The following is a 14,910-nucleotide window of genomic DNA, read 5'->3' as shown; positions in this document are numbered from 1 at the left end:
AAACTGAGGCCATCCATATTCCGACTTTTAGAGTAAGAACTGTTTAGCTTGTACTTCATCATAAAAACCTTAGTTACGAAAAACTCCCCCTCTAATTTGCCCAGTGATGATCTGGGCCTTCTCACTCCCTTTCTTTCCCTCTCTCTTTCTCTCATGTTAATCAGTGGAATCAGTTTGTCTGTTTCCACCTTTGACACTGGGTCTGTGATAGGTAGTGTGTGGCTTCACCCATAAGCGAGGGTCTCATTCCTACCTAGATCACAATGAAATTACCAGGGTTAATTGGCAATCACCATATTTGTATTCTTCTGATCCAGAAGCTGCATAAATAGAGGTCATGATCCTCATTCTTTTTTTCTCACGATAAATGAAGGGGATGTTTCATGGTGATTTGAGGGGTTAAATTATTCAAAAGGTGGAGACCACCATAGCTAATACAAGCGATAAAAAACAGATACTTCTGTAGCAGGTCACTTTAATTTGAATAAAGCGGTTTCCATTTTGTAAAGAAGCAGTTCTTCCCCAAGCTAACTCTGAATCCCACCAGTCACAGGATCACAGGCAGGAAGCTTTCTGCATGGTCCTGGCAGGGCTTCTTTGGCTGGGCTGCTGCACAACCAGTGGTTAACCTGGGGGAGCTGCCTTTCAGGACTTTAATGGTCCTGTAAAAGGGGGACAGGTGGATATGAAATTCACCCAGGAAGAAATTTCTTAGGAAGAACTCCTATCGGCCATAGGAAGGGAAATAGTAATCTGATGAGGAAAGACAAGAGTGCTCTCACCTGAGCTTCTGGTTTTTCTGAAACCAGACAGGATCCCGTCTCTCCGGGAATCTCACCTGCCTGGCTCCTCCACGTGGTCTGTAGCATCCCAGACTCCTTCCTACAGGACTTCCCACACTGCACTGTGACTGCCAGCTGTTTCTTTCCACTCAGCTGAAATGAGCAACAGCTGTGTCTTACTCATCTACCTAGCATGGCGCCTAGCACACAGAAAGTAATCAATAAAGGTATGTTTCAGTTAAAAGCATATTTTGGGGGGGATGAATTTTTTTGAAGGATATGGAAAATACCATGATATGGCATTATGGCATATGTAGGCAAATGTGCTGTGCTTAGTTGCTCAGTCCTGTCTGACTCTTTGTGACCCCGTGGACTGTGGCCTGCCAACTCTCCTGTCCATGGGATTCTCCAGGCAAGAAAACTGGAGTGGGTTGCCTTTTTCTTCTCCAGGGGAACTTCCCAAACTAGGGATTGAACCCAGGTCTTCCTCACTGCAGGCGGATTCTTTACTGTCTGAGCCACCAGAGAAGCCCTATGTAGGCAAAATCTCAATAAAACTATAAATCACCAACAATCAATTAATATTTACCATTTGATACGTAAATAGCTTAAACATTGGTGGATTATTCATTGTTCAAACATTGACTTTTTTATAGGCTGTGGTACTAATTTTGAAATTTTAAAAAGTGAAATAGTTCCTGGAATACAGTAAATAACAGCCCTGTCTTGGCAAAGGGGCTCACGTAACTCAATGAAGCTGTGAGCCATGCTGTGCAGGGCCACCCAAGACAGATGGTTCGTAGTGAAGAGTTCTGACAAGACGTGGTCCACTGGAGGAGGGAAGGGCAACTCATTCTGGTATTCTTGCCACGAGAACCTCATGGACAGTATGAAAAGGCAAAAAGATAGGACACTGACGATGAGCTGCCCAGGTTGGAAAGTGTTCAGTATGCTACTGGGAGGAGTGGAGGGCAATTACTACTAACAGCTCCAGAAAGAATGAGGCGGATGGGCCAAGGGGAAATGATGCTCACTCATGGATGTGTCTGGGGGTAAAAGTAAAGTCTGATGCTGTAAAGAACAGTACTGCATTGGAATCTGGAATGTTAGATCCATGAATCAAGGTAAACTGGAAGTGGTCAGGTAGGAGATGGCAAGAGTGAACATCGACATGTTAGGAATCAGTGAACTAAAATGAACGAGAAATGGAAAATTTAGTTCAGATGACCATTATATCTACCACTGTGGGCAAGAATCCCTTAGAAGAAATGGAGTAGCCCTCACGGTCAACAGATGAATCTGAGAAGCAGTACTTGGGTGAAGTCTCAAAAACCACAGAATGACCTCGGTTAACTTCTAAGGCAAACCATTCAGAATCACAGAATCCAAGTCTATGCCCCAGCCATTGATGCTGAAGAAACTCAAGTTGGCCAGTTTTATGAAGACTTATAAGACCTTCTAGATCTAACACCCAAAAAGATGTTCATCATAGGGGATTGGAATGCACAAGTAGGAAGTCACAAGATACCCAGCATAACAGGCAAGTTTGGCCTTGAAGCAGGGCAAAGACTAAGAGTTTTGTCAAGAGAACATGCTGGTCATAGCAAATGCCCTTTTCCAAAACACAAGAGATGACTCTACACATCACCAGATGGTCAATACTGAAATCAGACTGATTATGTTCTTTGCAGCTGAAGATGGAGAAGCTCTATGTAGTCAGTTAAAAAAAAGGGAGAGAGACTTTGCACTGACCATGGGTCAGGTCATGAGCTTATTGCCGAATAGAGACCTAAGTTGAAGGAAGACCTAGGGAAAATGACTAGGTCATTCAGGTATGACCTAAATCAAATCCCTTATGATTTTACAATGGAGGTGATGGATCGATTCAAGGGATTAGATCTGGCAGACAGACTGCCTGAAGAACTATGGACAGAGGTTTGTGACATTGTACAGGAAGCAGTGACCAAACCATCCCCAAGGAAGAGAAATGCAAGAAGGCAAAGAGGTTGTCTGAGAAGGCTTTACAAATAGCTGAGAAAAGAAGAGAATCAAAAAGCAAGGGAGAAAGGAAAAGACCTACCCAACTGAAGGCAGAGTTCCAGAGAATAGGAAAGAGAAATAAGAAGGCCTTCTTAAATGAACAATGCAAAGAAATAGGGGAAAACAACAGAATGGGAAAGATTAGCAATCTCTTAAAAAAATTGGAACTATCAAGGGAATATTTTATGCAAAGATGGGCACTATAAAGAATAGAAATGGTAAGAACCTAACAGAAACAGAGGAGATTAAAAAGAGGTGGCAAGAATAAACAGAAGAACGGTACAAAAAAGATCTTAATGACCCAGACAACCACGATGGTGAGCTCACTCACCTAGAGCAGGACATCCTGAAGTGTGAAGTCAAGTGGGTCTTAGGAAGCATCACTATGAACAAAGCTAGTGGAGGTGATGGAATTCCAACTGAGCTATTTCAAATCCTAAAGATGATGCTGTTAGAGTGTTGCAATCAATATGTCAGTAAATTTGGAAAACTCAGCAGTGGCCACAGGACTGGAAAAGTTCAGTTTTCATTCCAATCCCCAAGAATAGCAATGCCAAAGAATGTTCAAACTACCGTACAGTTGCACTCACTTCACATATTAGCAAAGTTATGCTCAAAATCTTTCAAGTTAGGCTTCAGCAGTACGTGAACTGTGAAATTCCAGATGTACAAGCTAGATTTAGAAAAGGCAGAGGAACCAGAGATCAAATTGTCAGCATTCATTGGACCATCAAGAAAGCAAGGGAGTTCCAGAAAAACAGCTGCTTTTGCTTCATCAACTATGCTAAAGACTGACTGTGTGGATCACAACAAACTGTGGAGAATTCTTAAAGAGATGGGAACACCAGACCATCTTACTTACCTCCTAAGAATCCTGTGTGCAGGTCAAGAAGCAGCAATTAGAACCAGACATGGAACAACAGGCTGGTTCCAAGTTGGGAAAGGAGTGTGTCAAGGCTGTATATCATTGCTCTGCTTATTTAACTTACATGCAAAGTGCTGCAGTGCTGTGTTAAGTCGCTTCAGTCATGTCCAGCTCTTTGCTATGAACTGTTACCTGTGAAGCTCCTCTGTCTGTGGGATTCTCCAGGCAAGAATACTGGAGTGGGTTGCCATGCCCTCCTCCTGGGGATCTTCCTGAAACAGGGATCAAACCCACATCTCCTGTGTTGGCAGGTGGGTTCTTTATCACTAGCACCACCTGGGAAGCTCTATTTGTGAAGTACATCATGTAAAATGCCGGGCTGGATGAATCACAAGCTGGTGTTATGATTGACCATTGACGGGAGAAATATCAACAACCTCAGATATGCAGATGACACCACTCTATTAGCAGAAAGGGAAGAGGAACTAAAGAGCCTCTTGATGAGGGTGAAGGAGGAGAGTGAAAAAGGAGGCTTGAAACTCAAAAGAAAACTAAGATCATGGCATCCAGTCCCATCAGCTCATGGAAAATAGAAGGGGAAAAAGTGGAAGCAGTGACAGATTTTGTTTTCTTGGGCTCCAAAATCACTGCAGTCGGTGACTGCAACCATGAAATTAAGAGACAGCTGTTTCCTGGTGACTCAGACGGTAAAGCATCTGGCTACAATGCGGGAGACCTGGGTTTGATCCCTGGGTCGGGAAGATCCTCTGGAGAAGGAAATGGCAATCCACTCCAGTACTATTGCCTGGAAAATCCCATGGACAGAGGAGCCTGGTGGGCTACAGTCCATGTGGTCACAAAGAGTTGGACACGACTGAGCGACTTCACTTCACTTTCACTTTGTTCCCTGGAAGGCAAGCTATGACCAGCATAGACAGTGTATTATAAAGCAGAGACATCAGTTTGCTGACAAAAGTCTGTCTAGTCAAGGCTATGGTTTTTCTGGTGGTCATGTATGGATGTGAGAGTTGTACCACGAAGAGAGCAGGGCCTTGAAGAATTGATGCTTTTGGACTGTGGTGTTGGAGAAGACTCTTGAGAGGTTCTTGGACTGCAAGGAGATCCAACCAGTCCATCCTAAAGGACATCAGTCTTGGGTGTTCATTGGAGGGACTGATGCTGAAGCTGAAGCTCCAGTACTTTGGCCACCTCATTCGAAGAGTTGACTCATTGGAAAAGACTGATGCTGGGAGGGATTGGGGGCAGGAGGAGAAGGGGACGACAGAGGATGAGATGGCTGGATGGCATCACGGACTCGATGGACTCAAGTCTGAGTGAACTCCGGGAGTTGGTGATGGACAGGGAGGCCTGGCGTGCTGCGATTCATGGGGTCACAAAGAGTCAGACACGACTGAGCAACTGAACAACAAAGGAATACCAGTCACCTGATGGATTCAGTGGTTGTAGTTTAATTTTTTAGCTCTGAAAATTGTCAGTTTCTCAGTTATAATCCTGTTAACTAGTCCTAGGTAACTGCCCGAAGTTAACCAAGTGTACAGGATCTCAAATCACACATTAAAAAAGAAGAAGCAGGAGCAGTTAAGGGGCGTGTGAGCACACCTTAGTCATGCTCCCCACCCCCTTCCCAGCCAAGGTACAGAGATGGCGCTGCTCACGTGTCCTTACCCCGAGCACAGTTGCTGGCCCACTGTAAGCTCCTAAGGGTTGCTGTACGAATGAGTGAGCGGAGAGTAAGTTGACGTGCGTGTGCTCAGAGGAGAGGAAGCCAGACTAGTGCAGACTTCCCGGATCAAAGAATTCAAGCCCCAGACCGTTCCTGTCTCCTCTCTCTCTCTCTCTCTCTCTCTCTCTCTCTCTCTCTCTCTCTCTCTCTCTCTCTCTCTCTCTCTCTCTCTCTCTCTCTCTCTCTCTCTCTCGTGCTCTCTGTTTCCTCTTTTCCGAGATTCCAACCAAAACATAGGCGTGCTGTTCATTTACTCTTACTTCGGAGAGCTGTTCGCTCCACCATGATCAGGACACGGCGCTCATTAGATTCACCAAGTCCTAAGGCTGTGCTCTTCAGCGGCGCCCAGGCTGCTTCAGTAGCGTCCGTAGGAACTGAAGGTTGTGAAGGAGTGCTTCTCTTGCTTACTTTATGACGCTCACTGACCCGGGCACCGCCATCCACGCTGGTTATCCAGGAGAATGAGGCCAGTGCTGCTCTCAGGGGGTTTGTATCCTAGCGAGATAGACGGTAAATGCGTGGACAGACAAGTGTTTCGATTTTAAAAGTAATTTTTAAAAAAATTTTGTTTTGCCAGCCTTGCTTATCATTTTGGGCAACTGACTACCGTCTGCTAGCAATTTTAAGAAGTTAAGTTCAGCTGAGTAACGCATACGTTTCTGGTTGGTCTTCACAGCACAGAGCAAATGACTGATATCTATTTACTAAGGTATTACAATTTCCCAAACTTTAAAATTAACCCTGCTTTCTTAATTGGTGTAGACCTCTTATTGAGTTTTACTTGAAATAGTTTTTTAAAATCTTATTGGAGGCATGTATACATATATGAGGCTTCCCTGGTAGCTCAGATGGTAAAGAATCTGTAATGTGGGAGACCTGGGTTTGATCCCTGGGTCTGGAAGATCCCCTGGAGATCATATATATATATATGATTTGGGTGAAATAATTGCTAATTTTCAAATTTAAGATGGCAACAATATATATTTATTAATCTAGGTTGAAAAGTAAGATGAATAATTTGACTTTTGCAAACAATAAATCATCTTCATTAAAAACAGTTTTTGTCACCATTATTCATCTTATAGCATTGTTTAGCTGTTTTCTTATAGACCATCTCAACACTTGTGATGAGCCTTGGTATTTGGACTCATTTATTCCCACTCCATGTTTCTTCGGTAGAGTACTGCTCCTCGAGAATGGTCTTCGTGATTAGACATTTGCTGATCATAGTCCCAGGTTGGACATTTTAATCAAGACAGAGTCCAGATACGTAAAGAGTAAGGCAGTCTCCACTGCTTAACTAAGCAGAGTTGTGCTAATCCGGCTTTTAAACCCTGGATTCAGAGCAAGCTTTCAAGAGGTCACCCAGTGTTCTTGGACATTCCCTAATAACGTGTGTGTGACTTTTATATCACTGTCTTTTCCTGAGCCAGCTTGTTTGCATCTTCTTCCAAAGCTAATTCTGCGTTGATCCCTCAGGCTCTCTAATCTGGTTTTTATATGTGAAGGAATGACTTCATGGTTCAGCTCAGATCTTCTTATGCAACAGCAAGGGAAAAAGAGACAATAGGAGTGTTGGTTTCTTTCTGTTTGAAATGCCGCCACATCCATGCTATATGGAGTCACATAGGGAAATGTGCCTTTTAGACTATTTTATCTGTGAACCATCCTTGCAACTGTTTGTCTACATACAAATGAAATATTTTATTCATCCCTTCATCAAATACTTACTCCTCTGTGATGGTTACCCCACTAGGTGGGGGTGCGGCAGGGATCCCAGCAGACAGTCTGTCTTCCTGTCCCGTGGGAGGCGAAACTGCAGTTTTCTCTTTGTGTCGGAGTAACAGAAGAGTGAGCTCTAGAGTTTGGTCTAAGTGGCTCTCTCTCCCCTTCTGTTTTTCAGAGGGCTCTTTATCTGTCTTAAAGAAATCTGGACATAAATGAATCTAAAGGAAGTCCCAACCATTCAGTCTCACAAAAGATTTTATTACATGTGCCCCTGACTTGTTTTTCCTTAGGTAGTTTTGGGGATCGTAGAGGTTAAAGAACATTCAGTCCAATCTCCTAATTAAAAATAGTCAAACAATTACAGACATAAAGAGCTGAAGCCCATAGACACTTAAGTGAGTTTTGAAAGATGGCACAGTTTAGTTGCTGAGCTGAGAGTATTCCTTGATCCTAATCACCAACTCTTAATCACTGCTGTTCAACTTCAGCTGAGTCAAACTAGGCAAAGGAGAAATGAATTCACTTGTACTGGTCAATACGGATGGAGTTTGGATCATTCTTTCACCTACAGAATAGCTGGGAGAGGAGTGTGCCTTAGGCAAATGTATTACCTTGTCTTTCTTTTTTTAATGTTGATATTTATTTATTCTAATTGGAGGATAATCACAATATTATGATGTTTTTTTGCCATACATCAGAATGAATTGGCGGTAGGTATACACGTGTCCCTTCCCTCCTGGTTGTGCCAGAGCACCAGCTTTGGGTGCCCTGCTTCATGCACTGAACTCACGCTGGTTATCTGTTTTACATACGGTAATGTGTGTTTCAATGCTCTACTCTCAAATCATCCCACCCTCTCCTCCCACTGAGTCCAAAAGTCTGTTCTTTACCTCTGTGTCTTTTTTTTTGCTGCCCTGCATGTAGGATCGTCGATACCATCTTTCTAGATTCCAAATATATGTGTTACTGCTGCTGCTGCTAAGTCGCTTCAGTCGTGTCCGACTCTGTGCAATCCCACAGACGGCAGCCCACTGGGCTCCCCCGTCCCTGGGGTTCTCCAGGCAAGAACACTGGAGTGGGTTGCCATTTCCTTCTCCAGTGCATGAAAGTGAAAAGTGAAAGTGAAGTTGCTCAGTCGTGTCCGACTCTTAGCGACCCCATGGACTGCAGCCCACCAGGCTCCTCCGTCCATGGGATTTTCCAGGCAAGAGTACTGGAATGGGGTGCCATTGCCTTCTCCAATATATGTGTTAATATACAGTATTTGTTTTTCTCTTTCTGACTTACTTCACTCTGTATAATTGTTTTGTCTTTTATTTCTTGTTTGTAGAAAACTTTATGATGTTGCTTAACATAGTTTGCTGCTTATATGAGGTGGCTCATTCTTGATGAGTTTTGAGATATATATGTATATATGTTTCTTCTGAAGAGGAGGGTCATTTAAATTAAACTACTGTTTAAGGCTGCACCTCACCGATCCACAGTCAAGCCTATTGGTGTTGATGAGAGATTAGTCGTGCTTTTGATGTAATCAGCCTACCTTGCTTTCTTATCCTCACATATCCTTTGAAGATTCGCCCAATAAAGATTAATTGGGAGGAGACAGTTTAGGACTGTTTTCTACTAAGAAGCTTATACTTAAGATATGATTCTGTTGGCATGGTTTTAGAGATCATATGTGTTGAGGCAAAGGACTAAAATATACTCTGCCAAAGTGACAAAGATGTGATGGATTAATTTAAAAGAGTTAATTTTGTTTTGTATTTCATGCTTCTCCGAGAGGATGGGATTCAAGTATAGAAGATGTGCTTACTTTGCCAGTTTCTGTAGTGATCGTAACCACAGTGAAAAAGCAGTCACAGCTAACGTGTCCGGCTTGCTGCCTCTCTGCCAGGCGGTGATAAGTGCTCTGCCTCCAGTTTCTGTTCTGTTTTCACAGCAACGTTAGGAGGAGATATACTCTTCTTGAAGTTATAGACAGAAAAGCTGAGGTTGCAAAACTAGAGGGTGTGTGCAAGACGACCCAGTAAATAGAGTGTGAGCCCAGGTCTTCTAACACTGAGGCCTGTTCTCGGACTGGAATGCTGGGCTGGTCTCCCGAGTTCAAGGTGGGCCTCTTTTGCAGTTCACATTCTTATTTAGAGAGGCTGACCGCCTCCATTTCACAGAGCAATTCTTTACCTCTATGAACTCCCAGTTTTTCTACTTTCTAACCAGCCTGTCTGTTTCCCAGACATCCGATTTCCCAGATATTCTGTAAAAATCTGTTGTGGATTCTCTAACCTTTTAAAACACTTGGTTTTACTCCTTGCATACCTAAATGTTGTATTCTTGCCAGCAAACTGAATGACACATTTATAAAAGAAATCCCTTGGAGGACATGGAGATGTTGGATGATCCAGGGTGATGCTGTGGCTTGTGGACAGGATATTTACATGTTTCTTTTTTTTTTTTTCTTGCTAATAATTTAAACTGTATTGATGTGTAGTTCTGCGTGGGGGCCCCCTCACTGGAAGCTACAGGTTACGGCAGTTTCACCTTCACTGGGGGTCTGCTGATGATCACGGCTCTGAGCACGTGGTGGACGGCTTGAGATATGCTGCAGAGGTGAGTCAGCAGCCATGTATTCGTGGCTCAGAGTTTTTCCCTTCTGTTTTAATTTGATTTTGATTTCCTACTGGAATATAGTCAATTTACAAAGTCATGTTACTTTCAGGCATACAGCAAAGTGATTCAGTTATGCATGTGCATATATCTGTTCTTTTCCAGATTCTTTTCCATGTAGGTTATTGCAGAGCATTGAGTAGAGTTCCTTGTGCTATACAGTAGGTCCTTATCATTTTTAAAAAATTTTATGGGAGTACAGTTGTTTTAGGATGCTGTCTGTTTCAGGTGGTTCAGTTATACATATTCACGGAGCTTGTCTTTGTGATGGGATTTAAGGGACGCATGAGACAACTCTCTTTACACCAGATTCATTTATCTCAGTGGCTGAAATTGCTTTATTGTGTCAGTATGAGAGTTTATCAACATGAGAGCCACAAATTTGCCCCTTCTGAGCCTTAAAGCTTAGGGTTATTGTGCCCAGTTTAGAAATGGATAAACTGCAGACAGATTAAGTGGAAGGAAGGGAAAGAAACATTTGTTTCAGGCCCAACTGTGTACACACATGTAAAGTCCATATTATAAAGTTAATTGTAAATGGCAAAATTCCTCTAGGGACAAAAAGTGAAGTCACAGACTCTCCTGAACTCTACCTTACCTCTACAACCCCAAGTATTAAAATGTAGTCTGTTAATTCTTCAAGTCCTTAGTAAAGTAGAACAGGGTGAAGTGTTCATTGACTTGTTTTTTTCCACTGGGGAGTTACTTCTTTTCCTTATACCTGATATTCATTAATTATATTCTGCTTTTTCTAATCCTCTGGTTAAAGGATAAAGCACAATATTCTTCAAGTTTTACCATAGTTAAATATTGCTAACACCTAGTTTTACCATGAGATGCAAGCGAATCATTGTAGGATTCAACCAAAGCTACTTAAGTGAAAATATATAATGTGTCCTGTGAGTCATTTCAGCAATACAGAGCAATGTTACCAGGCAGGTTCAATGTTTCTTCATTTTTCTCTTAATTACTGAGTTGTGGAGTTGAGATATGCTTTCATAGCCCTGCTGATGAGAGAGATTCAGATTCAGATTTCTCTCCAGTTTTCTTTTTCCATTGGCGTGTACAGCTGCTCTCTGAAGCCATCAATCAAAGCGTCCTTTTTACCTACTAAAGCACTTTTGTTTGAGGCCGAGTGCTTAGGGTATGTGACCTGCCCTGTCCCTGGGCTGGAGGAATAAGATCTACATCTAAAATGGACCAAAAAAAATGCCAGGAATGTGGAAAGTGGGACTCCTGAATCTGTATGGCATCTCAGTTTATATCACCTACTGAATAGTTTTCATGTTTGCTTCCTGGAGTTTTGTGTTCTAAATGTGACATCTTGTTCTAAATCTCAGGAGCTTTGCGGGGATTGAGAGCTGGCTTTGGGTCACTGTCTTGTAACTTTCCTAAGTCACTTAGGCAAGCCAGTTGCGTTGCTTTATGGTTACGCCTTCTAGCCTCCTACACTTGAAAGCACACTCTGAGAGAGGCTGACTGCGAGCTAGCAAGTGGCCTTCTGCAAAGGGCCCTCAGATCCTGCAGCCCGCCAGTGGCTCAGAGTCCTGACTTGCAGAGCAACGACCATCTTCTTAGGTGTTCCTTCTTGACAAGGCTGAAGCTTTGACTGGAATTTCATGCTGTTCTTAGTGTGTATGTCAGGCTGTTTATTTCATCTGCTCAGGCATGCGCTCATTCATTCATTCTTTTGAGATCCTAGCCTGTCCCCAGTCCTCCTGGGAGAGGTTTCTAACCGCAGGCCTGAAGGTGCGTGAGCACTCGGGGCGGGGAACAGTATCACCTATTGTCACACATTCGAGAAACAGAAAGGCCGGTGTAGATGGAGCATGAGGAACAAAGCGGGGGTTGTCAGGGGTGAAGTCGGGGAGGCCGGAGGGGCCTGATCGTTCGCAGGTGAATCCTGTACGTATCACAAACACTTTCAGTGCAGCGGGAAGCCGCTGGCTGTCTTTGAATCAAGAAGTGATCATCTTTGTGCTTTAAAAATACCAATTTAAGCTACAGTTTGCAAACGGATTGGGTTGAAGCGGGGGTGGGTCAAGGGAGTCAGTGGGGAGGCTTTGGGGGCAGTTCCAGGGAATGGAAGAGGGTGCCCTCGGAGCGTTGGCCGGCGGAGGTGCTGCTTCCTTGGGGTTTGGTGATTGATCGGAGGCGAGGGGGGTGGGGCGGGGAGGACTCAGTGTTTCTGGCGAGAGACAGGAAGGCTACTGGAGGGAGGGGCGGTCTGGGTCAGACCTCGGGGTCGGGGGTGCTCGGCGGCGACAGTAAACAAGTAGATAAATCGCACGCGGTAAGGTCTGTCACAGGAACACCGCCATATGATCTGGTGGAGTGACTGGGTGCTTACGGGGGGCCTCTTTTGGATGACGTGTGATTATCTTTGAGACTGAATGGCCGGAAGAAGCCACCTGGAGGAGATCCAGGGAGATCTTTCTAGTGACTGGGAACAGCCGGTAAAAGGCTCTCAGGCAAACGATGAGGTTGGCATGTTCAAGAAGAGAGACCTTGGCTTCCAGGATTGGAGCGAATGAGAGAAGTTTTAAGTCGTGTCCCGGAGAGGCCACCGGGACCACGCTGCATCGGGCTTTGGGGGCTTGGCAGACAGTTTGCAGCTTACCTCTGTGTAGCAGGACCAATCCGTGGAGGGTTTCAAGTAGGGCAATGGCATATTCTGGTTTATATTTTTTAAAATATAGCTAGCTGTTCTGCGGCAAAGAGGTTGGGCAAACGTGGAGGAAGCAGGGAGACAGACTAGAAGGCTGTGAACGTGTTCACATGCGCAATGATGGTGACTTGTGTTATGGGGTAGTGGAGGTGAAGAGAGTTAAACACGTGCGGGGTATGTTTGGGAAGTAAAATCCCTGCGACCTGTCCAGGAGAAGGGCGTCAAGACTGAAGGAAAGAAAAAGAGAACTCAAGCCGAAAGACTCAAGCCACAGTCTTTTGGCTTGAGCAGCTGTGAGGATGGTTCTGCTTTTGCTGAGATGGGAAAGTTCAGGGAGGAGCAGGCTGAGACAGGAATTAACTGCTGGGATGTGTTAATTTGGAGATGCCTCGGGCTTACCTTCCCAGGTGGCTCAGTGGTAAAGAATCCACCTGCCAGTACAGGAGACTTAAGAGACGGGTTTGATCCCTGGGTGGGGAAGTTCCGTTGGAGAAGGAAATAGCGAGCCCCTCCACTATTCTTGCCTGGAGAATCCCGGGGATAGAGGAGACTGGCAGGCTACAGTTCATGGGGTCACAAAGCGTCAGACGTGATTTAGCAGCTGAACAGCGACAACATAGATATTCCAGGCTCACGTTCAAGTTGGGTACTGGATACAGACCTGAGTCTAAAGAAGAGGTCAGAGCTGCCGACGGAGGCATTTGGGAATCACTTGCGTTTGGTTTCAGTTCTGAAGTATCTCTTTGTGCTTGGCTATAGACGTGATTCCAAAGAGTTTCCTTAGTCTTTCCAGCTACTTTTGTACCTAACTTCAGAATTATCAGCAAGTTGTATCCTCTTAAAAAATAAAAATGTGAAAAAAATGAAAGGGAAAACCATTTAAAGCTGTGAGTGAAAATTGCTCAGTCAGGTCTGACTCTTTGTGACCCCATGGGCTATACAGTCCATGGAATTCTCCAGGCCAGAATATTGGAATCAGTAGCCTTTTCCTTCTCCAGGGGATCTTCCCAACCCAGGGATCGAACCTAGGTGGATTCTTTGCCAGCTGAGTCACAAGGGAAGCCCTTTAAGGCTGTAACCTATATAAAAAGTTTAATTTGGAGCCTAATCTAATGATTTGTGACATTACAGAGATTAAAATAATCTAAATCATGGAAGACTTTATCTCGAGTTGCATATCTATTAATAAAAAAGTAGGCTAATAGTCCATTGCATATTTAGAACTTTATCTGATTATAATTTATACCAAATATATGATAAGCAGATTAACTATGTAGTTGATAGTAAAATTATGATTTCAACATTAATGGGGACTTCCAGCATAATGAGCTCATTTTATGTATCAGTAGTATGCAATTTAAAAACACCAAAGTTGAATAATGCTGTTATTTAGAAACTGCTTTTCAATAGAGGAGAGTCTTATTTCCATTTATACATCGGCTGCGATGACTTTTTGTCATTCAGTTCAAATCACTGTGGCTGTCACTGTTAGGAAATGTGCGTTTGTTATTTGTTTGAAGTTTAGTTCATATATGAATGCTAATAAAAGTTGTGTCAGTTCCCCTTAGGTGACACTTCCAGTTAAGCAAGGTGTGTGGGAGCAAGAAGGACTCGTTTAAAAGAACAAAAGATTTTTCTTGCTTTAGTTTCCCATAGTATTTCAAATACTTGTTGCTTTTTAACCAGTGGAAAGATGATAGATGGGTTTACATCTCCTTAGTGGCACATTCCTTTTCTAGCCCTTTGGGATTGTGAACCTCAAGAGGGCAATTCGCATCTGTCTGTCTCTTTGCTCTCATCTCTTACCAAGTGAACTGCTGTGTTGCCTTGGAGCCGTTTCAAACAGCTTCAGCGTACCTGCCTGCCCCTCCCTCCCTGTGGAACAGCGTTGCTCTCCTGTGAGCCAGATGAATTTTGTTTCATCATCCAATGCTTTCAGGTGCTTTGCGCTTCCCCCTGACTACCTCAAATGAGCATGAAACATGGCACTGCAGGAATCTGCCCTGTGTTATCTGTCTGGGTATTCCAGTCTTCCTTGATTGTTTCTGGATGGTGCACTATTTTAAAGTTTTTATAGTTCACAGTTGAGGAGAATTCTTATTTATCTAATAATCTTCCCATATTAGTTGCCTGTAAGATGGGAAGTTATGTTTAAAGGAATGGCTAAAACCATTCCATTGATGGTACTAAATCCTCTCTGTAACAGCTAGGAGGGTGATCTGTGCAAGAAACCCTTCACAGGCGTTTCCTCCCTGAGCGCCAGAAGGGCTCCTTTGATGGAGGTCTTACCTGAAGCCCGTCCTTCAGGGACGGTCCTTGCTGAGCAGGGCCGAGCTGTGACCTAGGCCGAGTCAGGTGGGTGCCTCGCGGTCCCCTGGCTTCTGCCTCAGTTTGTCCTTCCCTTAGCCAGGAATGAAGA

The 14,910-nt window shown here is 43.9% G+C and overlaps 1 protein-coding gene across 1 annotated transcript in view; it reads left to right on the top strand.

Moving 5' to 3' along the window:
• The window catches only part of CA13 (carbonic anhydrase 13), a 37,067-nt gene that overhangs the window by 6,168 nt on the left and 15,989 nt on the right, over window positions 1-14,910 (top strand). The window contains exon 3 of the mRNA XM_068983647.1: window positions 9,648-9,766. Coding sequence (XP_068839748.1) covers window positions 9,648-9,766 — 119 coding nt within the window. The remainder of the gene's footprint in view (window positions 1-9,647; window positions 9,767-14,910) is intronic.

This window comes from Capricornis sumatraensis, chromosome 11, assembly GCF_032405125.1.
Source record: "Capricornis sumatraensis isolate serow.1 chromosome 11, serow.2, whole genome shotgun sequence".
NCBI lineage: Eukaryota > Metazoa > Chordata > Mammalia > Artiodactyla > Bovidae > Capricornis > Capricornis sumatraensis.
Note: the sequence above shows the minus strand (reverse complement) of the source record. Positions and strands in the feature narration are given on the sequence as shown.